General features: G+C 45.5%; 1 protein-coding gene across 5 annotated transcripts in view; it reads left to right on the top strand.

The window, feature by feature from the left end:
* Znf462 (zinc finger protein 462) overlaps window positions 1–26,552 on the top strand; it is a 141,383-nt gene that overhangs the window by 90,132 nt on the left and 24,699 nt on the right. For all 5 annotated transcript variants that reach the window (XM_051162140.1, XM_051162120.1, XM_051162145.1 and 2 more), the window contains exons 8-9: window positions 17,751–18,018; window positions 19,537–19,673. In XM_051162140.1, coding sequence (XP_051018097.1) covers window positions 17,751–18,018; window positions 19,537–19,673 — 405 coding nt within the window. The remainder of the gene's footprint in view (window positions 1–17,750; window positions 18,019–19,536; window positions 19,674–26,552) is intronic.

The raw sequence follows: 26,552 nt of genomic DNA on the forward strand, positions 1-26,552 counted from the left end.
CTGTTTTGCATTTTAGTTTATAACCTCCATAATGGAACCCTGAAAAGAATAACTCTTTTGTTGTTGTTATTCTTAATGACTGTTTTTAAATTTTTTTTGACATAGATTTTCATTCCCTAGCCAAGATTATCCTTAAGCTGTGTAAATTGATTGTATATGTATATTCATATATAGCCCATGCATGCTGGTCTCAATCTCATGGTAATCCGGCCTCAGCCTCAGGTGCTAGGATTACAGGTATCGGCCACCACACCCAGCTACAAAACATTGATTCTTTAAGGGATCCAGTTCAAATTTCAAATTCAAGTTTTCTTTTCTCTCCTTTAAAAAAAATTTTTTTTTTGTTACTGTTTTTGAAAGGCTTCGTTATTCTGTGCCTCTGCTCCTGTGATCTTTGCTTTCCATGCGTGTACTCTGAGTCACCGTATCCCTAAGGTGTGTGTTGAGGACATACACGTTACCTGCTACTAGAGAGGACTGGACCCTGTGGGCCAGAAAAGTAGTGATTCTGTGCAAGGCCAGACAGATTGGTTATTTGTTTATTTATTTATCATTTTTGGAATTCAGAGAAGGCATAATAGCAGGAAAAGAAGCTTTGATAGTTACCTTTGCTCTCAGCCTCGGGAGGTAACTGCTGGGACCGGTCACATAAAACAGTTGTGCAGACCAGCAGTGCCCCAAGACCGACTTGCAGACTATGGAGGACAGCTTGCCTTGTGCCCCTGAGATTCCTGGGTCTAGATGGGAGGGGAAGGTGAGCAACAGCAACAGACCTGGGACACCTGATTACTCCATCCTACGCCCACGCTCCACCCTAGGCATTCCGTCTTGGTTGTCGCGGTGCCCGTCAGGCAGCCTCACACAGGGGAAGCATTCAGATATTCCGGGGAGCTCTGCCTCTATCTTTTTTAACCGTTGCTTTTTAGTGGAATTTCAGAATGGTGTAGCAGTGCCGTCCTGGAGGGAGGCCTCTTGCCGTGTGTCACTGGGTTTGTTTTTGATTTGAGCCAATACCAACGAGGACCATTTTTTCCTTCCACTAGGGCTGCTGAAAATTAGGCAAAGGATCATTTTGAAATGTGTAGACTGCATTGACCTGGTAGTTTTCAGATAACTGAGTTTGAGGAGTGTTGGGGGACTGGAAAATCGGGTCCAGGAAAAATCACTCACGCTGTAATTAAATGTGCACTCTGAGGTGGGTGTCCTGCCAACCTCCACATCACACACTATTATCCTTAAATCTCTGAGCCTTGATTTTCTAAAATATGTAAAATAACGATGCCCACTTTCTGCGGTCATTTCGGGTATCAAATGAGATAAGATGGGTGTGCTCTAACATCCAAAATTATTTTGGAAATATTAGATATTATTAAGGCGGTATAGTTTAAGTAAATATCTTATCAATTTATAATCATTTACCACCAGTCAAACAATAAAGATTTTTTTTTTTAATAAAAAGGAAGAAATGTCCCCCAAACCCATGTCTTACCTTGGAATCTGAAATAAAGTCCCTTTACTTTGCTTTTTTTGGAAATTTAAAGTGACTTAGTGTTTGGAAAGTGGTCCTGGTGCTGAAACTCAATTGATATAAATGTGAACTTTGGGGCATAATGGAAACCACCTCTATTAGAAATTCTTTAGTGTTTAGAGTCCCAATAGCTGGCTGGACTATTCCTAGTATTATGGTCAGTTACTGACACATACTGTAATTCATAACTATCATTTATTACCTTCATACTGACAGTAGGAAGTGTTTCTCTACACAACAGTCCCATGAAACAGGAACTATTTTGACCAGGTCCCTGCTGTTTTATGATGAAGGGAATAGGTTTATAAAAGGGGTGTGCCTGAGTTGTTAACACCCGTGGTGTTGAGGTTATAGCTCTGGATGCCTGATACCACAACTACTTTACTATGTTAATCTGTTTTCTTTAAAAGCAAGCAAACAAACAAACAAACAACAAAATCCAGGGTCTTAGTATGTAGTCCTAGCTGGCCTAGAACTCACTATGCTGACCTCCAAACCCCAGAGTTCTGCCTGATTCTGCCTCCCATGTGCTAGGATTAAAAACATTTACCACCACCTCCCTGCCATGCCACTTCCTTAACCCTCTTCTGTAGATGTGCCGGTTTTCCCTGAGGACTCTAGGAAAGCTACCACCCTTAGCCCCAGGAGAGTGCTCTGTGTTTGAGATATTAAAGACATTTTCGAATATGACCTTCTGCAAGCCCGTTCTTGTAATTGCACTCTCTGGCACCCTCATATCTCTTGAAGGGACCACTGTTGCCACCCTTGCTTTCTTGGCACTTAGTCTTTCTTGCCGAAAACTGCAGGAATCTGTGCTGTTCTTTCAGCATTTTCTGGAACAGCTCTCTTCAACTGACTCCAGCAGCGCTCACTCCAGGAAAGAGACCTGACTTCAGGCAGTTTACGCCTGCTGCCTTCCTCTCCATCAGTGGTTTGCACACTGGTCCCCAAAGCAAGTCTGCGCTCTCTACTCTTGCCTCATCCTTCCCCCCTTTTGTCTATGGCATTTGAAACTCCTAAGCTTTCTTCTAAGCAAATTCCTCTCCCTCACGATGGTCTTGCTCCCCTCTGGCCTCTCAGATGATGGCTTCCCTTGACCTTGTGTTCACAGCTAGTGCTGCCATCAGTTCCCTTGGCCTGGCTGGCTGTGCTCTCTGCCCTTTTCCTTCACAGGCCCATGCATTCAGCGCTCATCTACCAGCGCTGCCTGGTCCTGCTCTAACCTCTCAGAGGGAGTCCCAGGCGCTGCTGTTTGTTTCTTACTTTCTCCATCCCCGGGATTCACTCAGCTTTCATCTCAAAAGTTCTACACGGCAACATATCAATCACCCTCCAAACTGGTCCAGAGCTTTTGGGAGTCATGAAGAATCTTCTCTACCTTCTGTATGTGTAGTGTCTACCTTGTCCTGTTGCTTCCTGTTTCATCTCTTCCCTCAGCCATCAGGACTCTCTCTACCCACTGCAGCCTTCTTTCTTCTGTCTGCTGCTCCCTCGCCTGCTTCTACCAAACTGGAATGATCGTCATTCTTCTACCCTTGTCTATGCTTTCCAACCCTTTCATCCACCTCTGCATACAATCAAATTCCTGCACCTCTGTGATGGCCCTGGATGAGCATCCATTCTCTTCCTCTCCAGTCCAATGATGCTGTGCTTTTCCTTTGCTCTGCCTTTTGGCTTCTTCTGCTAACTCCATCATGTTACCTGAAGGGAGCTCATTAGGGCAAAGGTTTTTATCAACTCTTTATTCTAAACACCTGGCATAGGGCTACCTCTTCCTGGAGTAGACATCCTCCTGTAAATGTAAAATAAAAGCCGTTCATGTTCCACATTCCGAAAGTATACAGTGAACCGGGCTTGGTGGCGCACGCCTTTAATCCCAGCACTCGGGAGGCAGAGGCAGGTGGATCGCTGTGAGTTCGAGGCCAGCCTGGACTACAAAGCGAGTCTAGGACAGCCAAGACTACACACAGAAACCCTGTCTCAAAAATCCGCCCCCCCCCCCCCCCCCCGCAAAAAGTATGAAGTATTGAAACAAGATCTAAAACTCAGCAGGGTGTGGTGGGTCTCTGTGAGTTTGAGGCCAGCCTGGCCTACAAAGTGAGTCCATGACAGCCAAGGCTATACAGAGAAACCCTGTCTCAATAAGAGAGAGAGCTAAAACTCGTGTGTGTGTGTGTGTGTGTGTGTGTGTGTGTGTGTGTGTGTGTGTTGCTCATGAGTCTCCAATGTTCCACACTCTTTCAACTAAGCAGGTAGCAGTCTCTCAGTTTGTTTCATTCTCACTACATGTGTGGTGGAGTGATGGCCTCTGTTAACCAAAGCATTCTTGGAATATGAAATCTAATTATCTTTGCCTCTATTAATTGCTGATGTAGGGATTGGTGAGGTGGCTCATTGGTTAAGAATGAACAGAGCAAAAAAAAAAAAAGAATGAACAGAGCTCTTGCATAGGATCTGAGTTCAGTACCCAGAATCTACTTCAGACAGCTCACAACAGCCAGCTCTGGGGGTGTCCAATATCTTCTTCTGGTCTCCTTGGGCACCTGTACTCACATCCACACACTTACACACAGATGTACACATACACATAAAAAAGATAAACATCTTTCAAAATCACTAATATGAAGTAATTTCATATTTGTTATGAATAAGGAAACCATTTCTAAAGAGCTAATACATCCAGAAGAATATGGTATCAGTTGACAAAGTAGTATTTTGACTATTCAGTGAAGTGAAAATGAACCCATGTTCCTTGAGTTGACTTGTGGATATTAAAGCTGAAGAGTAAAATGCAGCTCTGGGTTCTTTTTGCGTATTCCTGGGACTCGGTGTTCTGGAAGTATTCCAAAGATTCTAGGCTATTGGCTGCCTGCTTGGATGCTGAGCACACACTGTGTGCAGTGTGCCAATATACCATGCAGTCACCCATGCTTATTGTTTGCACATGAAAGGTAAGGAGGGAGCAAAAAAGGCAGACCCCTGTGTTGCCTTCTTTCCTCTCCCTGGGCAGGCCTGTAATCAATTCCAGATGTGCGCAGCACAAACAGTAGGGACTGAGTTCCAAATGAGCAGTTCCAACACACTAGTAAAATCCACATGAGAAACAGTAGTGTTTGCTCCTTAACAGAGCACGGAGTCTGGGCTTGCTGGTGTGACTCCATCATCAGTAGGGAAGGAGAGTGAGTCCCTTTGAGACAAACTGCCCTCATTTTGTTTGGGCAGGGCTATGGTATCATTTCTGGACACAGAAGTGGCTAAGATATCGTAAGGCTCCGGTTCTCCTCTGCCCTGCTTCAAGCCCTTCGGTGACTGTTTACTTCGTTTTCAAGACAATTTCCAAATCAGCCTAGAAAGTTCTTACGTGGGCCCCACTTTCCTGCTGGCTCACTCTATACCGCATCTTCACTCATGCATACCAGGGTAGAGATTGCTCGTGCCTTGTCTATTTGAGCCCCTGCTCTCACATTCTAGACCGTGCTAGTCTTGCTCTTTCTTTCTGTGTGGCCTTCTGTACTTGCTTGCCCTTTCTCTTGTTTTGTGGACCGACAGTTAAAAGAAGACAAGACAGACTTCTCAGGACAGGCAGTCCTGGGAAACAATTCAGGCTAAGCCAGAGGTTCCCTGGGGGCTCCAGGGTGCCCTTCTCAGTCACACAGGAAAACCCAAAGTCCAAATTCAAACCTAGAAGCTCAGATACCGTCCTTCACAGACATCAGGGAGAACCAGGTATTCGGCATGGTGGCACAAGAGACACTATCAAAAGGAAGCTAGCAAAAGTGGCTTGGGACGGAACCCCAGTGTGACAAGCCATACCCATGAGTTGTACATGAACAACTTGCTCAAACTGCGAGCAAGTAGGAAAAAAGCGAAAGGAAGTGAACCCCAGAATATCTGCCAGAAAAATCACCCCAATTTGGGAATCAATCCTTTTTTTCTGACAAGCCTACTTTTTGCAAGCTGATATGTGTGTGACTGTTCTGAATGCATTGTTACGTAACGCAACGGAGATGGCCATTCCGTCCCATTCTGTGTTAATGAGCTCTGCCTTTGATTTCGACCCAGGTCCTACAGTTGACCCTTTCCCCACATTAACCATCTATGTCCAACATATTGACCAAGCTAGCAGTGGCCATGAATTTAGGTTTGTGCAGAGACAACCAGCCAAATGGGAGTTGTGAGCATCTACCGGATGTGTAGAGATGGGATGACTTCCCTGTCCCATCTTTATGACAGTGTGAGCGTTACCGCTTGATTCAACCCTGTAGTCCAGTTAAGGTGGTTGGACTCTTTTACTTGTGAAAAATGATGCTGAAATACTCGTCTGTGTGTGTGTGTGTGTGTGTGTGTGTGTGTGTGTGTGTGTGTGTGTGTTTGTGTTTGAAGCAGAGTTTCTCTGTTTAACACCCTTGGCTGTTTGGCTGTCCTGGAACTTGTTTCGTAGAGCAGGCTAGCTTCAGACTCAGAGATTCAGCTGCGTCAGCCTCCTGGGTGCTGGGATTAAAGGTGTGTACCATTGTGCCCAGCTTTGCCGGAGTACTCATATTCGGTGCAAAGCTTGTATGCTGTGGGCTTTAATTGAAGGGGAAGCATTCTCTATGTAACAGGCACCATTCTTCAAACACTCTCATCACATCACGGTGGCCTTCACCATCTCCCTTAAACAAACGGGAAAACCAAGAAGTCGGCTTGGTTGAGAGTTTCTGCAAGGCTATGAGAGACTTATTAGCATGCTCCGAAGAGGGAATATTGTCTGGGTCTTGCTCCTCCCCTCAGTTTTGTCATCTCTAAAGTGGAAAGCAGTAGTTCTAAAAGGCCATAGTGAAGATAAGCAAGAGGCTATCAGGGAGACCAGACAGAGCCAGTACTACAGGCGTCCATCTCCCTGGGAGCTGCATGTTCGGGATGCTTACACTACCTAAGCAGCTTCGCCCAGCACTGCTCCTCTGGGTGAATTTCAAGTGGGTGGAGGAACTCTCATAAGGGAAGAACCTCCTGCTTTAGTGGTGATTAAAAATATAGCTTAACCCAGAGCGAAGATTTTCTTCCACTGCGTGAGAATAAGTGGAAATAAAGGAAGAAAGGGTAAGAAACCCACTGGGTTTGTGGGTTCAGAGACTCCAGCTTGGGGACGTTTTTAGAATAGCTTTGTGCTTTGAAGTGCTGCTCCTCCCGCACACTCTCCGGGGCCCTTCTCACCTGATTTCCATACCGTCCCCGTGAGCGCTCCACGTCTCTAAATATCTGTGCCTCGACCAGATGTGCTTTCTTCCCAGTTAATCTTTTAAGAAATCTCCACAATGGTTTCCTGTCTGGCTCACATGTCTCGGCTCGCAGCCAGCCTTCCGTACACAGTGACCAGCTCCTTAAAGGCAGGTCTTCAGGATGCACCACGGTTGCACCCATGGCCTGTGAGCTCTAAATACCTTCGAAGGTTACTCGGGAGCACTCTGTGGAGGAGGCCAAGCCCTTTCTAGAAAGGAGCCTTTGTATTCCGCGCTTTTTTTCCGTTGGATGGTTCAGTGTGCTAAAGACATCTATAGGAGCTAAACGAACAGCAGGAAACATCACTTCCCTGTCACACAATTCAAAAGAGTCACAGGTGAAATATGCATTTGGTGTTGAAAGAATCTCTCAATTAACAATGGTAGATGCCACCCAGAGTTTCCTTAAAAAAAAAAAAAAAAAAAAAAAAAAAAAAAAAGAAAGAAAGAAAAGAAAAGAAAAGAAAAAGGGAGGGGAAAAAAAAAAACCCTTTAGGAAAAGTCCCCTTCCCCTTGAATTCATTTTCTTCCCTGCAAATAAGTCCCCAGCCTGTTTCAAGGAGGGTTGTAAAGAACAGTTGTTGAGTTCTGAGTACCATCTAGTGAAGACTGTATCTTAATGACTGTGGGCAGGGGGCTGCGGGGGGGAGACACTTTCTAAAACTGGGCCACACAGGAGCCCCAGGTTAGGTTGCTGGTTCTCCGTGGACCAGTCTGCCTAACATGAAGCCATCGCAGCTACTCTGAGCTGCCATACGGCATCATGTAAGACTAAGCCACCTGTACGCTAGCATATCACGCAGGAAGGCACATCCCTGAGGGTGGGAAATGTTATGCGGAGAGGAAAATGCCTGAGGGTAACCCAGGAAAACTTTGTCATGGGCCGCAAAAAATGCCCTACTGCATGGGTCTCAGTGTTGACCGTGTTAAAGTCATGGGTGTATTCAATGGGTGTGACTCAAATACAGCTGAGCATCTCGCAAACATCTGTGGCTGCCTAAGAGGGAGACGGGAATGCTGCACCATGGCGTCATCTCAAGTGGTGTCCAGATGTTCCAGCACCCTCTATTTCACAGTGCTGTTTTACAGCTGATTCCGAGGTACAATCAAACATGAGTGCCTTTCGCTTCTTCGAATGGTTGCGGTTCCCAAATTCCAGTGTCTAGAAACCATTGTCCTTGTAATTAAGACCCAAGCCCATTTCGGTGAAAGTGGGTCAGTGTTTCAGTGGGAAGGCCCCATTAAGCTGGCATCCAAAGCCAGAGGTGGCATTTGGCCAGTTGGATTTTGCTTTTAAATCTCAGTTTTGCAGACCCATGTTTTCAGTTTGAACTCTGGGTGTTCATGGCAGGTTTATTAGGCTCTTCTTTTAGGATAAGCCCTGAGTAAAGCACCTAGGGAGGTCACCTTGCAGAGTGGGAGTTACAGATGGAGCAATGCCTGGATGCATAGCTTGCTTTGAAAGTGTGCTGGGCTAAATAAGTTGATCTCCATGTGGCATCGTGAGTAGCAGTAGGAGAGACCCAGAGGGGAATACAGTGAGCGTGCATCCAGAAGAATCAAAGAGAACCTTCCTAGTGACAGCAGATTTGAATTGAGTTCAGTTTGATTGACTAGAGTATCTCAGGCTAAAACGTCATCTGAGAAGCTTTTGTGGCCGGTATTAAATTCAGTATGGAAACCACGTGGATCTGGGGTGTGGATGCTTTCTTGCAGGGGGTGGATTTTATGGTCACACTTGTGTCTTATAATAGAAAGGACTCCAAGGCGGAAGAGCAGTCGGTAGATGGGTCTGTAAAGAGGGCTTGCAGGGAAGAATGAGAGAACCTTCCAGATGGTTGCCTTACGTGCAGACAAAAAGAGGAGGATGAATCAATCAAGATTTATCTGATCTCATTGACTTGGTGATTGCTGATGCTATTGGGTTGAAAGATACAGAAAGACAGGTGGAGCTTTTAGTAAGATCAAGCAAATAGGAAAGTAAGGTATCTTCTTGACTTAGCCCAGGCTGGCTCAGATTCTACGGCATACTGAATGAGAGATAGCCTGAAACTCATGCAGGGGTGGCCTCTGAGAGACCCATTCAAAAAGCTGAAGTGTGATGGCGAATTCATCTTAAACAGAGAAAATGCCTGTGTTTTGGCGGCTTCTGTAGTTTTGAAGCCTGGGGTATTTCATATTGTTTGTGATTTCCTCCTCATCTGCTCCCTTATCATATTTCAAGGTTTTCTTTTTAGTCATCAAAATGACAGGAAGTTTTCAGAGTCTGTTTCCTTCAAGTATGGCCTCAGACTTATTTTCAGGATTAGGTGTTTGTTTTTCCGTTTGTTCCCATGACAACGAAGCCTAGAACTCCTATATATAGTCACCCAGTGCTCATTGTTCCCCTGGCCATTGTATCATAATCTTATGCGCCCAGGCCAGAGGACTCCACTGATGATAGAAGACATAGAGGTGCCGCCGGTGTCCTTGGCCTGGAGAGTCTCGACACAATCAAAAGGAGGAAATAAAATGCTAGTAACAGTCTCTAGAGAGTTACAGTCCTCCATAGACACTCTCCAGAACTGAGATGGCCTGTGTTTGAGAGCTTCATTTCTTACACAGTCCCCAACTCTGCCCCACCCATGGCCCATAGGAAAAAACAATATCTTCAGTGGAAGTAACTGGAAGGCTGTATTGACCACCTGTCATTTTTTACTGTAATTCTGTATGCCGGTCTTCTTCTACAAGCTTCTTGACAGAGGGTGTAGAATTGAGGTACAAAGGAACTTAGAGTCCAAGAAATCTTTTTTAAGTAATTAGATTTATTGAAGTCTGTGAAGTCCCTTGACATGTCCTAGCCAGTGTTCCCTATTGCCGTTAGGAGACACATGAGTGGAAGACACCATCAGCGTGGAGGAGAGCATGGTGGCACACAGGCAGGCATGTGCTGGAGAAGGACCTGAGGATTCTGCATCCAGACTCCCAGGCAGCAGGAAAGAGAGAGACACAGCCTTGCTTGATCATTTAAAACCTCAAAGCCCACCTCAATGACACACTTCTCCTAACCAGGCCATGCCTCCTAATCCCTGTCAAATAGTGCCACTTCTTAATGACCATGTGTTCTCATATATGAGTCTATGGGACCATTCTTATTCAAGCCACCACACTAAGCAACATATATGTGTATATATACGCATACACATTTATGCATGTTATTTTTTTCTTTCATAAATTCAGTCTAGCAAACATTTTCTTACATACTTTTCCAGACATTTGTGTATATTTGACATTTTTCCTGAGGAGCCAAGGATGAACAAGAAATCTTACCTCTGTGCTATAGATCACATTATGAACAAATATAAAAATACCTTTGTGCCTTAATAGCCACAGCCATGCACAAAATCAACCCAGCAAATATTTTCTTAAATTCCATAATTGAGTAAACCTAACAGATGATCTTGTCGAGACAATGAAGCATTCTTGTAAAAAACAACAGATCTGGGTTTGGTGCCTTTAATCCCAGCAGTCAGGAGGCAGAGGCAGGCAGATCTCTGTGAGTTCAAGGCCAGCCTGGTCTACAAAGCAAATCCAGGACAGCCAAGGCTACACAGAGAAACCCTGTCTCAAAACCCCTCCCCCAAAATAAAACATGACACAAATCTTATACCTTCTTACCCAATTTTAAATATTCAACCTCATATTAAAACTACATCACACACACACACACACACACACAACATCACACATTGTTGTACAGTAGATCTCTATGCCGTTGTGTCTTGCATAACTGTGCTGCTTAGTTTTTATGTCAACTTGATACAAGCTTGGGCTATCTGAGCGGCAGAAACCTCAAATGACAAAATTCCTCCCTAAGGTGTGGCCGTGGCTGACTTTTGCCATTGGCAGCCTTGGTCCAGCTGAGTATGATGCTTTAAGAGCGTGAAATATAGTAGGTCATGGAGAGAACTACAGAAGTGTGTATGTTGATAAACTATAGACTTGAGCAAAAACCTCATTTGGATTGGAGGGAAATTTCACAAAGGAGGTGACTTTTCAATAGAGTTTTGAGGGCTTGGTAGGAATTACAGGACAATGAGTAACGTGGACTGCTCAAGGGCCAGCATCAATGACGTACGTGACATGTTCAAAGAATCAGGAGCTAGCCAGAAATGCAGCTGGAGCCATGGGTTGGACAAGTGTGGGAAAGAAAGACTGTAAGCTTTGTCACAGGTGGAAGCAATCTTGGAGGGCTTTACCCTTGGGCACCCCATGGATACCTTGTGACAGACTGAGTGGAGCCATCCTGGGCCTGGAATTCAGGAAACAGACCTGGGAACCCCACCTGGACTATTTGTTTTTCTAATTGACCCTCAATGGGAGAAGGAGACCGCCCTTCGCACCCAGACAGGCAGGCAGAGAGGAGAGAGCGGCAGCAGGTTCAGACCGGGCTTGAGCGCACGTGGATCAGCCAACAGGCTGGACCAGCATGCAGGCCAGAGACACCTAAGGACCTGTTCCATGGAATGGATACTCTTTTTTCCCTTTAACCTTTTTTCCCTCTTGTGTAGGCTAGTTGGATTGTATAATAAAGTTTAATTGTTAAGAAACAGAGCCTACAGACAAGACTAAAGATCTGTGTTGCACATAATCTATGTCCTTACATAATAATCATGTGTTCCGCGCTGCTCAGACTAGATCTTGGAGGAAGTAAGAACAGGTAGTCTCTGTGGACTGTGAAGACTGGAGATCAATGGGTGTGAAGGCATGGGATGGAACGGAAGAGCAGTGATGACGGTGGGTCATGAGATTTTTGTCTAGCACATGGTTACGCCTCTGTAATGTGAATGAGGGCAGGAACTATGCACTAACATTCGAAACGCAAGAGGAAGAATCTGAGAGAGCCGCTTTCTAGCACATTGCATGGTTTTGAGGCATCCCCTGAAACCTTTCCTCAGCTGTTGATGAAGGACTAGTGTCATCATCCCAAAGGAGCATTGCATTTCCCAGGGCATCATAATTCTCTTCACTCCAGATTCCTAGAATATTGTTGACACACACATAAATACTCAGATTGCTTTTGAAAAAGTTTCAAAGTGCTTGCATCTTAGACGCTGCATGCCATGTGTGCCAGAAGCCCCCTGCTGTCAACTACAGTATGTCTTTAGCTGCTCTCCTTCCGGGGCTAGTGAGCCATTCCCAATTTCCATCAGAGGTAGTGAAATCACGTTCCGGTTTATCTCAGCTTTACCCTTTTCTCCCCCCCCCCCCCCAGCCTGTTTTGGATCTGTACACCTACATTTAAATTAACCAACCTTTATCTGATGAATCATTTGCTATTCTGCAGAAAATTATAATCGATGCAAATTTAACCTTTTGTGTTTTTGGAATGAGGTCTTGCTATGTGATCCAGGCTGGCTTCGAACTCAGCATGTAGACAAGGTTGGTCATGAGCTTGTAGCGATCCTTGTGCTCCTGAGTGTTCGGAATTTGTTACAGTATCGTTTAACTTTGAGGTTTCAAAGCTTTGTTTTCACAACCTGTATACCACTTCTTTCTGTTGCTTGGGCTTTTCTGTTTAGATCCACTCTCCTTGTTCTCATCTTCATTTAAAAAAAAAAAAAAGACTCATTTTTAATATTTAATTTTATTTGTGTGCCTGAGTGTCTTCATATGTATATTATGTCCGTGTGTGTCTGAGCGCCCACAAAGGTCAGGAGAGGGCAGCAGATCCTCAGAAGCTTGAGTTATAGGAGGATAGGAGCTACCCAGTGTGGGTTCTGGGAACAGCACCCAGATTCTCTGCAAGTACAGCAAGGGCTCTTAACTGCTGAGCCATCTCTCCAGCCCCTTCTTTTTATTTTTAATTACGAGTGATGCATACTGGTGACGTACATGTGGGTATGGGTGTGTGTTTGTGTGTGTGTATGTGGTTATGTTCAATTGAGTGTTGGGACCTGAGGAGGCCAGAAGAGGGTATCAGATTTCCTGAAGCAACAAGTACAGGAGTTTGTGAACTGCCAGATGTGGGTGCTGGGAACCAGACTTGGGTCTTCAGCTATAGCAATTCATGCTCTTTACTCCAGAGTTTTCTCTCAAACCCATCATCTTTTTTTTTTTTTCTTTCATTGTGAGAATGTAGTTGTTTAAAGTTCTCTTTACTTATCTCCAAATGTATGCTGTTAACTAGAGCTGGGGCGTATAAAACACTCAGCATCCACAGGTCTTATCTTGATCTCGTTAATTAGCACAGTAATTAATACCAGGCGTATTTATTAATGGATACTTGGGGTCCTACTGACAGCCCTGCTCCATCTCCCTCACTCTCACAATCAATCACTAAATGATGCTGTGTCCCTCTTCCTCTGCCTCCCCCACCCCCTTCGCAGATGGCTGTGTAAAATGTCCGATTGTTTGCATTGCTTCGCAGTCAATCACTTATATGTCTTTCTGAGACAATGAGTTGCTTGAAGACAGGAATCGAGTCTTAACAGTCCCGGAACAGGTCTTCTGTTTACTCAGATGCTCACTAAATATTTGCTGATGAATAATCCTTTGCCTTCTGTCCTCCTCAAATTGGACTTGCCTGAAATTCTTCTGTCTATATTTTTCCTGGTATTTGATTCCCACTAACCATCGAGCCTGTCTTCCAAGTTGGCATAAAAACCCGACTCACATATAACTAACTGAATGTGGTTCCTGGCTACTCAAGTCTGTCTCTTACAGCTTCTTTGTGGAGTTGCAGAAAATTGAGACTTGATCTCCGCTGGCACTGTTCTGTACCACTGGAGCAGCAAGCAGGAGGGCCATCCTCTCCCTGCCCCACTGGTCCCTGTTCATCCTCTGTCCTCAACCTCCTGGCAGAGATGCTCTCTGTGACTGCCCGCTTATTCTTTTGCCACTTTCATTGCTTCAGTCATTGCAATGAGTTCTGGAGATGTTAAGCAGGTCTGTGTGTTCCTAACAGTCACCTACCAGTTCCCTCCCCTAAGAGATGTGAGTTGCTAGACAATACCCTTCATGACTTTTTTAGCCTGGAGTTGCCAGAGCGAGCAACATATCCTGGCCCCAAGACAGTGCTGACAAGAGTGTGCTCAGCACTGTGGGTCCATCCAAAGCTTCCTTCTTCCAGGTGCATTGTTCTTGTGAAGTTCCCCTTTAGGTCTTTGCCCTGGAGAAGTCAGTTTCTTGTGGTTGTTTATGCAATAGCTAATGTTTGGAGGATGAATAAAAACCAAAACCCAGAAGATGGACACCTGGCTTTGGCTAGCATCCCAGAGGATCTAGAATTAGAGAGAAATCCCGAACTAGTCTTCTAAGAACTCAGTAAACCAGGAAGGGAGGCTGGGAAGGACCCTCAAGAATTCAGTCTTTTCGTGTTTTGAAGTCTCCTTCCTAGTGCTAACCTGCATTCACATACATGTGTGTACCAGCCCCGTCTCAGCATGAGAAATTTTAGAGGGCTGTGTGAAAACAGTCTATCCTGCGTGCCAATTTTTGTTTTAAGACAGAAACTCACTACTTAGCCCTGGCTAGCCTTGAACTCACTATATAGACCAGGCTAGCCTTGAACTCACAGAAATCTGCCTGTCCTTGCCTCCATGCACAGGCCTCCTCTCATTCTCAGGGTTGCAGTTCGAAAGGAAACTGGATGCTTCCATTGCTTAGGGAGCTTCCCCTTTGAAGATGAACCATACAAATGCGTGTCTGAGAGAGCTGTGCTCAGAGTGCTACGCTGTTTACTAACCAGGGGCTGGGTGCTGGCACCTGGGAGAAAGCCAAGCCCTAAACAGTCCTGCAAAGTGGGTTGCCGCTCTGGGAACTATTACAAATGTGCCAGAGCTGTAGGATTTGCTTTTTTGAGTGAGTTTGCTTGTCCAATTTTAACCAGGAGGGGAGAAAAGGTGCTGGGAGCATGGATAGATAGCGGCAGCTGTTTCTCTTGCATTGTTGAGTCTCGTTTTTTGAAATGTCCTACGAGATTTTAGAATTTGGGTTGGATTTTTTTTTTATATATGTCTGTTTTTTGCTCTTCTTTTGTTTTTTTGTTGTTGTTGTTGTTGTTTGTTTGTTTTTTGTTTTTTAATGGATAGGATGATGTGCAATAGAGTCTAAAAACAACAACAAAGTGTATTCACCTAAAGAAGAGTCCCTTCTAGAGAGGTCTGCCTAAGCAATAGTTAATGTACATCTGGTTGGATGAGTGACAGGTGAAGAAAGAGGGTAGCCCAGCTTAATGCCCATCTAGGAGCCATTTCTTGCTTTATAGCTTTGCTGGGAAGGGATTTAAGCTGCCAGGTACCCAGTGACTGAGATGTGCTCTGGATACCAACCTGTGAGTCTCCCTACATGTGTGCTGATTCTTTTTTTTTTTTAAAGAATATTTTATTTTATTTTATGTTATTTTATGTGCATTAGTGTGAAGGTGTCAGATGCCTTGGAACTGGAGTTACAGACAGTTGTGAGCTGCCATGTGGGTAGCTCAGTGTGCTGATTCTTGAGGGAGCTACGAACCACTTATTACAAACTGGACCTTTCCTTGGGGCATTTGCTTTGTTTTCTGGGTGGATTTGTAGTTGGGGAGCAGATCTCCTTCAACAAGACTTGGTTTTAGCCTGTTGTTTTCAGGGAAGCTGGGCAACAGAGCTCAAGGCAGAGGAGAACCTTATCTATTAAGAGGACAGGAGTTCTGGGGACACTGGTTGGTTGTGCTCAGTCCACACCAGGATTCTGTTTGCAGGAAAAGTGTGGAGTGTTGCTTCGCAGTGTGGTGTAACTGAGTCTTGGGGCCTAAACCACCATCTGCTAGTGAAGGGAAGAATGAGAAGTTGACCATCGCTTTGTTGCCATCCTGAGTGGATTCAACAGTAGAAGGTAGAGGAGTAAAGGAAGTGTGATAAAGGAACTGAAACAATGTGCAAGCTGTGTCTTTCCTTTCTTCCTTTGTCTCCCTGGGTACACCTGGTGACGAGGCATGCAGGCTTTCAGGCTTGCATAGATTGCTCTGCTTGCTTTTCCTTTTGTTTTAGTTTTGTGCCTGGCAAGTTTGTTTACAGAAGGTTTCCTCCTTATCTTGAGGAACCTGCATTTGGGGACAGACAGGGCAATAAGGAGCTAAGGGCATCTTAGTATTTTGGTGGTCGGGATGGGTTGGGTAGTGCGCCATCTTGCCATCTGGGAGGCTGCTTCCGCATGACTTTTCTTTGCCAAGAGGCTAATGGGATGATGGTTGATCTTGGTTGATCAAGAATTAGTTTTACAAGATTAGTCCGTGTCTCGCCTGGGGGAACCACACTTTGGAAAGTGAAGTGTCTGTCACATCAGGAGAAGGCTTGTACAATATCTGTCCCCTCCTAGCTTATGGAAGAAGAAGAGAGAGCTCTGTGGGTTTGTTGTTTTGTTTGGTTTCTTTTTTGTCTTCCAAGACAAGGTTTCTCGGTTACACAGAGCCTTGGCTCTCCTGGGCTTGATCCACCTGCCTCTGCCTCTCAAGTGCTGGGATTAAAGGTGTGCACCACCATGCCCAGCTTGAGCTCTGTGTTTTCATCCCAAGGAAAATTACACTGAAATTCTTCAGAGTCATTCTCACACGCTTCCTCCTGGACCACTGGCAGCTGCAGATTACGTGGGACAGTATTGCTGAATTTGGACCCCTGAATCCCAAGGAGTATGCTAGGAGTCCCCCTCCCCCATCCCTCAGCCCCATCCCATGTCATCGGCACATACCATTCAAGCTCCTGGGGCTATGGCTCCTACCATCCATTTCCTTTGTTTTCCCCTCAGAACTTCAGACTTAAAAATACCTTTCAGAGAAACTTGTTTGGAATTTCATTTTAATGGGATTTGTGAATAAATCTCCATCTTAATGCTAAGCCTGAAACGATTCTTCCAGGAGAACACTATCGGATTTTTATATTTTAAAATTTAAATCTCTTGACTCCAAAGGCATAAAACATTTTTGTATTTGTGGGAGTACCATGTGCCTGAACACTCATGTTAAAGTCTGATTTTTTTTTTTTAAATAATCTGTTTGGTGTGAAGAATTCCAAGCTGCAGGGCTTGGGGGGCTGGGGGTGGGGCAAGGTGGAATGTTACATCATCCGGTCCCTTCCCATGTAGATGCCTTATATGCACCATGCTGGTTCCTTTATCCCATTTATGAGGCTGAGTGTTCTGTGGTAGACTGTTGTCATATGCCAGCTTAAAAAAAGATAAAATAAGTTTACTTTCTTCCTTTGAAACTTTTAACCTCAGAATTATCTTTCTAAATACTATGAGGCCTCAAAGTCATATTCAAAGAAGCATCTCTCTCCCTCAGCATGCCCTCCTCAGCTCTGGGTTGAACAGTATAATGAAGGTGAGAGATGTAATTCCCCCTGAAAAGCTTCTCAGAACTGACCAGATGATGCTGGCCAGAAGAGACTGTGCACAGCAGGTGCCACAGGTAATGCTGGATGGTGCCGATGGAATCTAAGGTCTTAAGTGTGCCCACGACACACCAGAGAATAGCAGACATGTGACAAAGGGGGTGAGTTGATGAAATTGATGACACTGATAGTTTCATGGCGTGAGCTGTGGGCTTAAACTGTGTGTGTGCACATATAAGATAGTGGTCGACATCTCTTGTCTTCCTTGGTTTTTGAGGCAGGGTTCAGCTAGGCTAGCTGGCCAGTCGTTTCAGTATCCTCCTGTCTCACCTCCACAGCACTGGGATTGCAGGCGCTATTCTGTGTGCAGGGCGCAGCGCGCAGGCGCAAAGCTATGCACAGGGGCCTGCGCTGGGATGGAACTCATCCTTATATTGCAAACCCCAGTAGGTTGCTCTTGCTCTATTTTGCTGATTATGTTTTCTTAGAAGTAGCAGGGGAGACCCTTAGGTATTCAAAGGACTTCCAGGCCAAGTGCAGCCACTGCCCCCGCACCCAACCCCATCCCCACTGATGTCCTCTGTGGTCCGAGTCACTGTCCCTGTCTCTCCACAGACTCCTCTTACTCAGAGCCCCCCGACGTTCAGCAGCAGCTGAATCACTACCAGTCGGCTGCCCTGGCAAGAAACAACAGCCGTGTGAGCCCTGTGCCTCCTTCCGGGAGCGCCGCTGGCACTGAGCAGAAGGCAGAAGCCATTCTGCACTGCGAATTCTGTGAATTCTCTTCTGGCTACATCCAGAGCATCAGGCGCCATTACCGAGACAAGCATGGTGGGAAGAAGCTTTTCAAATGCAAGGACTGCTCCTTTTACACCGGCTTTAAGTAAGTGGTATGAAGAAAGGTAGCGGAAAAACCGTGAAGTGGCTGCCCTTGCTCCAGCCCTCACCACACTCTCCCCTGCCTGCAGCTCCAGAAAGGCTCTGCCAGTGTGTGAGGTGAAGGTTGGCTTCAGTCCTCACAGAAGCAGCTAGTTTCAGAAAGACTAGGTGGGAGCTGTGGAAGGGGGTACAGAGTTATGGGAGAGCAGAACATCTTAAGAGTCAGAGCCCGTGGACTTCTAAACAGTGTGGGGCATATCAAAGGGCTGCCCTGGCCAAGGCAGAGAACAGGACATGTTTTTGTTTGTTTGTTTGTTTGTTTTTCAGAGAGCATCCACTGTGTGTGTGTGTGTGTGTATTAAACTCTAGATCTTATCTTTTTTTTCTTCTAAAAGAAAATTAAATGTATTAAGGAAAAGTGAGAAGGGACTTGTTAGAGAAAGGTTGCCGAAGGGAAACATTTTTAAAAGGAACTTTTACCATTTATCTGTGTGTGTACATACCCATGCGTACACAGGGGTTAGAGGAAAGAGGCAGTCCTACATTTGTGGGAATCAGTTTCCTCCTTCCATCATGTGGGTCCTAGGGGCTGAAGTCAGATCACTAGACTTGACAACTAATGCCTTCACCCTCTGAGCCATCCTACCATCTCGCTATATGTTTTCTATGAGACCTGTGAGGCTTTGTCAAGCGTGACAATGTGAGATGGGTTGGGCAAGAGGCAGCAGGGCTGTCTCTCCATTTTCTAACTGATGTGGTTCAGAGTTGAGGGAACATGGCAACAGCCGCCATAGCTGACACCTCAACAACCTCTTCTCACCCTTCACATACGGGGGTGTGAAGACTCACACAGGCAGTTTATGGATCAGCCAAGATTTATGACAGTCCTTCCAATACCCAGTGTGAGACAAAGGTAGTCCTCAGAGGGATTTTGCTCTTGTATTATCTAGCAAGTAATTTCAGTGTGTCTGTGGGTCTGCATGCATGTGTGAGTGTGTGTGTGTGTGTGTGTCTGTCTGTCTCTCTGCCTGTCTGTGTCTGTGTATTTGTCAGTGAGAGAGAGAATGCATGAACATGTGTGCTTATGTCTGATCTCCATCAAGGTTCTCACTGAGTCGTCCAGGTTGGCCTTGAACTTGCTATTTAACCTGCACTAGCCTCAAACTTGTGATCCTCCAACCTCGGCCTTTGGAGTAGCCTACGTTTACAAACACGCTCTGCCAGACCTGGCTTAATAGGCAATTTCTAATTTTCAAGAATGAAGTATTTAAGGTGTTTATTTGTTTTTACACGAAACCCTGATTGCAGCCAAGTGACAAAGGTCTCAGGTTCTGAGCAGTTGCCTCTGTATGTCTATGTTCACTGATGGATGAACTGGCCAAGGAGAATATGGTCCACAGACATGACGAACAGTTTTAGATTAGGCATCTCAATCAGGAGACCCACATGTGGACACCTATGGGAAATGTGCCAGCAGAAGACCTCTCCATGACTGCCATGGTCTCTGTCCCTTCTCTCTTAGGTCTGCTTTCACTATGCACGTGGAAGCTGGGCATTCCGCGGTCCCGGAGGAAGGCCCCAAAGACCTGCGCTGTCCTCTCTGTCTCTATCACACCAAATACAAACGCAACATGATCGACCACATCGTGCTGCACCGAGGTAACCTTCAGACTGACTCCGGTTTCTTGGGTCCCGGTGGGAGGTAGTACGGCAATGTTTTGAAGGTGGGCCCTGCGTGCCACAGCAGCACTGCCCTCTTCCCTGAGCTTTGTTCCTGTAGGCAAAAGCCACAGTGATAGCCATTGGTATCCAATGAACAAAACACCTTCCTGTTAGTAGAATTCCTTCCTGGAAGGAGGCCAACGTGGGATGGGTGGTGGGCTCTCAGAAACCCTTCCTTCACTGTCCTGGGAGTTAGGAATTTCCCATTCTCAATCCCTTGTTCTGTGTAAAGTGAGTCTGGGGAAGGAAGGAAGGCATGAGAAACAAAGACAGAAATGATGCTTTCCAAAGCACAAAGTGGCATTTGCTTTGAAATGGACAAGGGGGCAGAGTCCCAAAGCACAAAAGTGGACCGCTGGACAGAATTCTCATGGAATAGGCACTGGATTGTTGCTCTGTGTAGCCTCTCTGTAAGACAAGATCATTCCTGTGAGACAGGATGCACAATGGTGGGTCCTTGAATGCGCATCCCCACTGATCAGCAGGGATCTTTGTGAAAATTGTGAGAACACTTGGGTTTCGCTTTCATTGTTGTTGTTTTGTGTTTTTGAGACAGAGTCTCTCAGTGTAGCCCAAGTTGGCTTCAGACTCAGATTCTACCCGCTTCATCAACTTCCTGGAGTTGTTGGGGTTATAGACAAACAGACATACATGGACTGACCCACTTGGGCTGCTGCTGTTGTTGTTGTTATTATTACTATTACTATTATTATTACTATTATTATTGTTATTATTATTACTACTACTACTACTATTGCTACTACTACTATCATTATTATTGTTGTTTGAGTTTACTCTTATCCAGTTAAAACATTGTTAGCCAATGGTAGTCCTTTGTATTGGAAGCATTGGCCAAAAGATCCTCTTGCCGGAGGGCGGAGAAAGGTTCCTGGAATCATCAGTCTTATTCGTCCTGCAGTCTGCTGATCTTTGCATCTTTTCCCATCCTTTTCCCTCCCTTGCTTCCTTCCCTTCCTCTTCTTTCTCATCATCTTTCTTTTGCCTCTAACCCTGGAAAGCTTTCCAGTATTTACCACACGTGTGCAAAAGAGCATGTGCCATCTACTCTCCTGCTCAGGTGTCCCTCAGATGCCAGGCTGGAGACATTTATAAAGTAGCTTACATTTCTCCAGAACCACTACCTCTAACCAGCATGCCCATGATGTGCCCAAATCTCACAGAAGACCCAACATCCTCAGTGCTCCATTTCCTCCATCCATTGCAATCTAATGAGATGAGAGATGGTTGTTGGCTGGGCCAACCACCTGCGAGCCAGGCAAAAGCTGCGCAGCAGTGTTTAGGCAGGGATTCTTGGCCCTCAGCTTCCTGCCTGGTGTTTTGCCTCAGTCACCTGGCTTCTGGCTCCTTAGCCCATGTGCTGCGGTAGCTGTGCCCCATCCCAGCTTGGGTGGAGGCCATCAGTGGAGCCCGTGCCCAGAACATCCACGGTGAGTCCTCGCTGGCTGCAGTCATTTCCCATACTGCTGCCTGGTGGGATCAGAGCTTTGATGGCTGACAAGCTCAATGACTTTCCTTGTCTGAGCTGAGTCTTAAGGAAGAGAGAGGTGGAAAGATTCTGCAAGGAGGCCAGGAACACTTGACAAAGGGCTCTCTACACCCAGCCTTGTCCACACTACAGGTAACAGCAGTGTCATGTGGCCTCATGCTGTGGGTATGAAGCTCAAAGCTGGGAAAGACTGTGGGTTTTTGTTTTGGTTTTGGTTTGGCTTGTCTGTATCCTTTCTACTCTTTTAGTTCACTGTATTTATTGGAGTTCTGCTTCATTTCACAAAGAATTTAAAGTAGCTCGTAGTCATCCCCAAAGAGCTGTTGCATTAAAAGCAAGTGAAGAAATGAAGGAAAGTGTCAAAGAAAGTGAGGCCAATGGAAGTATAACCAACCAACAATAGGAACGATCTCACCAACAGCTTAGAGATGCCTGGAATATACAAGATCCCCATCTCTCATTAGTCATGTCTTCAGATTTGGCCTTGGGATCTTTGCCTACCATGAGAGAGAAGGAAACAGAATCATCTGGCTTTGAGGTGTTTATTAAACAATTTCCTACAGTCTAGACCCCGAAGTTTGGAAGGAATTTCCATAGTCAACAGTCAGGGATGATACAGTGTGTATTGGCCCACCATACATGCAGTACACATCGGAACATTTGAAATACTGGAGACCAGAAGTGTTTCAGATTTTGGAATATTTACATAGTGTGTTAGTTGAATATCCTTTATCCAATGATGATGTTGCTGGCAAAGTTTTGGATTTCTGGTATATAGATATAGAGGTGTTCAGTCTATTCCACGGGGATATGGAGAGCAGTGGTAACCATAGCCACAAGGTGGAGAGTCAGCCCCAAACTTGTTCTTTTGTCTCATCCCATTGCCTGTCATAGATGCCATGGGCTCTTCTGTTCATTTGTTGAGAGAGTTTTCTGGATATGTGAATATTGTCCTCACCAAGGTAGAAATACGGCACTAATACTGTGGCTGCCGCTAGTGAGTATTTACTGTCTTGGACGCTATATAGTGCTTAGAGTAAATTCATCAAACCCAACATGGCTGATATGACTTATTCCTGATGATAAACAACAAAAACAGGTTCCAAAAAACTGAGTAACTTCCCTATGGTCCAAGGACTCTTGGGTAACAAGCTGGGATTGGGACCCAGGTGTGTCTGACCCACAGCACTTGCTTTGATCCCAGGCATCACTCTCTTACCCTTGGGAAGCTGGTGCCACCCTGTTCAGTGTTCCATAGACCGTGAAAGCTGGGTCCAACCAAAGACAGCATTTTTTGTAAGGCTAGAGGTCAAAGATGAGGCCCCCAGCCCACAGGTGGCAGGGTGCCCTAAGACAGCTGTACCTGCCGACTTCTGACTCTGCCCTCCATCTCCACTTGAAGGCGGATCAGAGAGCATCTGGTCTGGGCATCTCATTGATGCGGTCAAATGCCTGCCTAGCAGATCAACACTGGGGCTGATCCCAGAGTAATAAGATGAGGTTTCTGCACCTGTGCACTGCCTGCTCCAAATGAATAAACATCTCTGGTCTCTAGGGTCTACAGCTTGAGATGTTTCTGAGGCCTCGGTTAATTAAAAACCTTGGGATGAAAGGCAAGAAAAACAACCTCTGAACTGGTCCTGAAACAGAGCTGCTACTGGCAAGGAGAGTCACCTCCAGTTTTTGTTGGGACATAGTGATGCATTTAAGTGAGGAAGGAGGGGAGAGGAACCCTTTCCATGGGAGTCTGAATGAAGACTAATCCAGACATGTGCTGCCCATGGCAAAGGGAACTTACTACTACTTCATGGGTTCATCAAAAGCACGTTATTTGCTTACTGGCATCACTCTGTGGCTGCTTGTAAACAATTGGGTACAGAAAACCCATACTCGGCCCCCTCAAGATGAACACCTTCAGAGCATATCCAAAACAGCGAGTGATGGATGTCCAGGAATCCTGTTTATGTTCCGGGAAAGAGATAGGTCATGGACAAAGGTAGCTTTCAAACTCAGCCATTGTAGCATTTCACCAGACAGGGGAAGACTTAAGACGGGCTACAGCCTTTTTCTCTAGGTTTATTGAAATACAAGTCTATCAACTCGGTGGCTTTAAATGGTGTATTCTCTGCTAGTTACATAGGCTGGGGGCTGGGGGGTGGTTATCAGCATGACTATGCATCATCTAAAACTTCAAGAACACCATCTTGGATGGGGCGAGGGGGTAGAGTCAGTGACAGATCACTTGCCTTCCCCGAGTGATACTCTAACTTTGATTCCTTGTCACACCTCAGCTCCCTGTCTTTCCTTGGTATCCTTAGGTTATAGTGCCAGCCAGCCAGCTTCTGCCTCCTCCTTCTCAGGGCCTCATCCCTGTGACTCCTGTGACCTCTCTTACAAAATCATCAGGCATTGAACTTCAGGCCGACCTTAATCTAATCGGACCTTGTTCATCTTAATTACATCCAAGAGCTCTATCCCAATAGTCATATTCGGAGGCTCCAAGTGGGGGTAGTGTCATCCAGCACTGGGAGGGGGGGTGTTAATTTATTAATAAGCCATCAAGGCCAATGGAGGCAAGACCTATTTTCTGCATGGCATCAGACTATTCCAGGTACCCGCAGACAATGGGAGACCTTGAAAAAAAGTGTGTTCCGGAGGCTTTCGAGACCGATGCACAAGTTTGACCTTTACTTAGTAAACAAATAGAAAGCCAGGATTTCCTTTAAATCAGACTATCAGTCAGACACCTGCTGAATAAGAACTGAGCCAAGGCCCAGTTGAAGCAGGGGATCATTAGACATATGCCTTTCTTACGGATTTCCACCCGTCAGCATCTGGTGAGGTTTAATGAGATGAACTTGGACGTTTGTTTCATGAACTCTCTCATTCGGTAGGACTCTGGGTGCGTTTTCCTTTGAGCAATGGATTTGTTCATACCTAGTGGTGCCTTAAGGAATAGGGTGGTTTAGCAATGAAGAGACAGCAAAGTTTATTCTGAGGGAAGTTGAGCTTTAATGGAAAGAGACGGAATAAACAGGGCGAGGGACACTTCATGACTTCCTCTCTGGGAGTATGCAACCCTTGGGAGCATAGTGCTCAGACACAGCTTGCCCAACTGCGCCTTGAGCCTTTATAGCAAGCCTGAAAGAGTGGGCACAGATTGACTCATGAGGCTGAAACCATTTTGACAAAGAGTTCCATCTGTGATTACACCACTGTGTAACCACTGTGGTTGCTCTCCAGTTGGTGCGTTAACTTCAAGGTTCTGTTTCCCGCTTTAGTAAACAAATGCTGATGGAATATAAAGGTGGGCATCCTGCGATGACGTCAGCTGCCCTAGTGTGTCTGGTTAGGGTCATGTCGATTTGAGGAGTGGCAGTCAATAAGACTGACAGTATCCTTTTGGTTTAGGGAAATCATACGGTCTCTTCCAGCAGTATCCTCGCCTGTGAGGGGTGCTGACCATTCCCGCGCGCGCTCTCTCTAGAAACCCGCTAATGTCAAAACTTAATACCTCTTTGCCAGGCGCTGCTTGCTTGTGCTTATATATTCATTTGTGGCTTTATTTTAGGGTGCTTTTAAGGATAATAATGCCTTTCCTTCCCCTTCTCATCTGCTTCCTATTCCTCCCATTTCTCCTTACGCTTTTTCTTTTCCTCACCCATCTTCTCCTTCTCTTTCCTACTCTGGCCGCACGCCTTTGAGATAGGGTCATATATAGCCCAACATTGGACTAATGTTGTTTTCTTAGTGGATTTCTCCAGTCTTCACCCTTTGTCACTCTGTTGTCCAACAAGAGCAGTGAATGGCTCCTTGGGCTCAGTTCTCCGGGTGGATGCCTTGCACACGACGTTTGCTGGTGTGAAGGAATTCCAGTTATGTCACTGTCTCATTTAAGGCGTGAGGTAGTCTTGGAAGGGACCTCAAGCAGATTGCAGTTTCTCTTTCTAGAGGAGTTTTAACCTGGGGACTTTGGGCTCCACAGGCTTCTTGCTGGATCTTTAGTAGTTGGCATTCTGCAGCTTCTTGTAGTGGGTTCGTTGGCAACATAGCAACACGCTCAGCTCTGTTACTGCTCTTCCTTAGGGCACAGTGCTTCAGCGGTGACTCTGGAGTCCAGCCTCTCAGGTTTCGTGTCTCACTGTGGTGAGTCACAGTTCACAGTGAAAGGAGATGAGATTGGTAATTCATCTTTGTGGTGGACTGGTGTTTTTTTTTGTTGTTTGTTTGTTTGTTTTTCACCTGTCTTTGGGTGCTGAGTCACAACTGGTATGATTCAAGCCATTTTTTGGTTTTGGTTTTTGCTTTTCGAGACAGGGTTTCTCTGTGGAGTTCTGGCTGTCCTGGACTCACTTTATAGACCAGGCTAACCTCACACTCACAGCGATCCTCCTGCCTTGGCCTCCTGAGTGCTGGGATTACAGGCCGCGCATCACTACCTCCTAGTGTCAAGCCATTTCTTACTTGGGTTAATTTTGAGAGGTATGAGGTCAAGAAAGGGCTGTAATCCTAGAACTCTCATAGAAATATGAGCTCCTATAGCCAAGGCAGGATCCAGTCCATGCCTAGAACATTCTAGTCTAGATTGCCAGGTAATAATAATATATATTTAAATAAGCAGGAGATGAGGTCCATATTAGCTCATCCTAGATTAGAAATGGAAAATCTTATGTTTCATTTTCAATTTTTAAAATTACATTTATTTATTGTGTGTGGAAGATTGCACAGACACCTTCAAATGATAACAATATCGATAACTGATGTCTCAATATGCAACACTAAGACCTAATAAAGCTTGCCTCATAGCAGACTTATAATCAGTTGTAAAGTCAGGCACTAGCTATTATTGCTATAAGTATTTGAATTTCAGGGCGTGACACTGAGTGCTTAGAGCTTTTGGGTGAAATTCTCAATGATGCATCGTGAAGTTAGAAACTGCACAGAAAGCTAGCCAAGGTGATAGAGGAGTTGAAAGGGGGAGGGGCGGTCCATAAAAGGGAGGGTTGGAAGGACCAATAATTGACTTCAGGACAGAGACTGTTGAGTGACTGAATAGCTGTCCTCATAGCATTTGAGGCATTGTTACATAGAAAAGTGTGCCCAGCTGTTCTTCATCTCCACTGAGGATGACAGATCTAGGGCAGATGGGCCAGGCCAGAGCCAACGAATAATAAAAGAGAACCAGTAAAGATGACAGAATAAATCAGGAGCAAGTGTAGAGGAAGGAGGAGGGCCTCAGCCTCATGGAAGTGCCAAAAATGTCCATGGCAGCCCTTTCTGTGACATCCAACCTCAGTGTGCAAGTGGGT

This window comes from Acomys russatus, chromosome 2, assembly GCF_903995435.1.
Source record: "Acomys russatus chromosome 2, mAcoRus1.1, whole genome shotgun sequence".
Classification (NCBI taxonomy): Eukaryota; Metazoa; Chordata; class Mammalia; order Rodentia; family Muridae; genus Acomys; species Acomys russatus.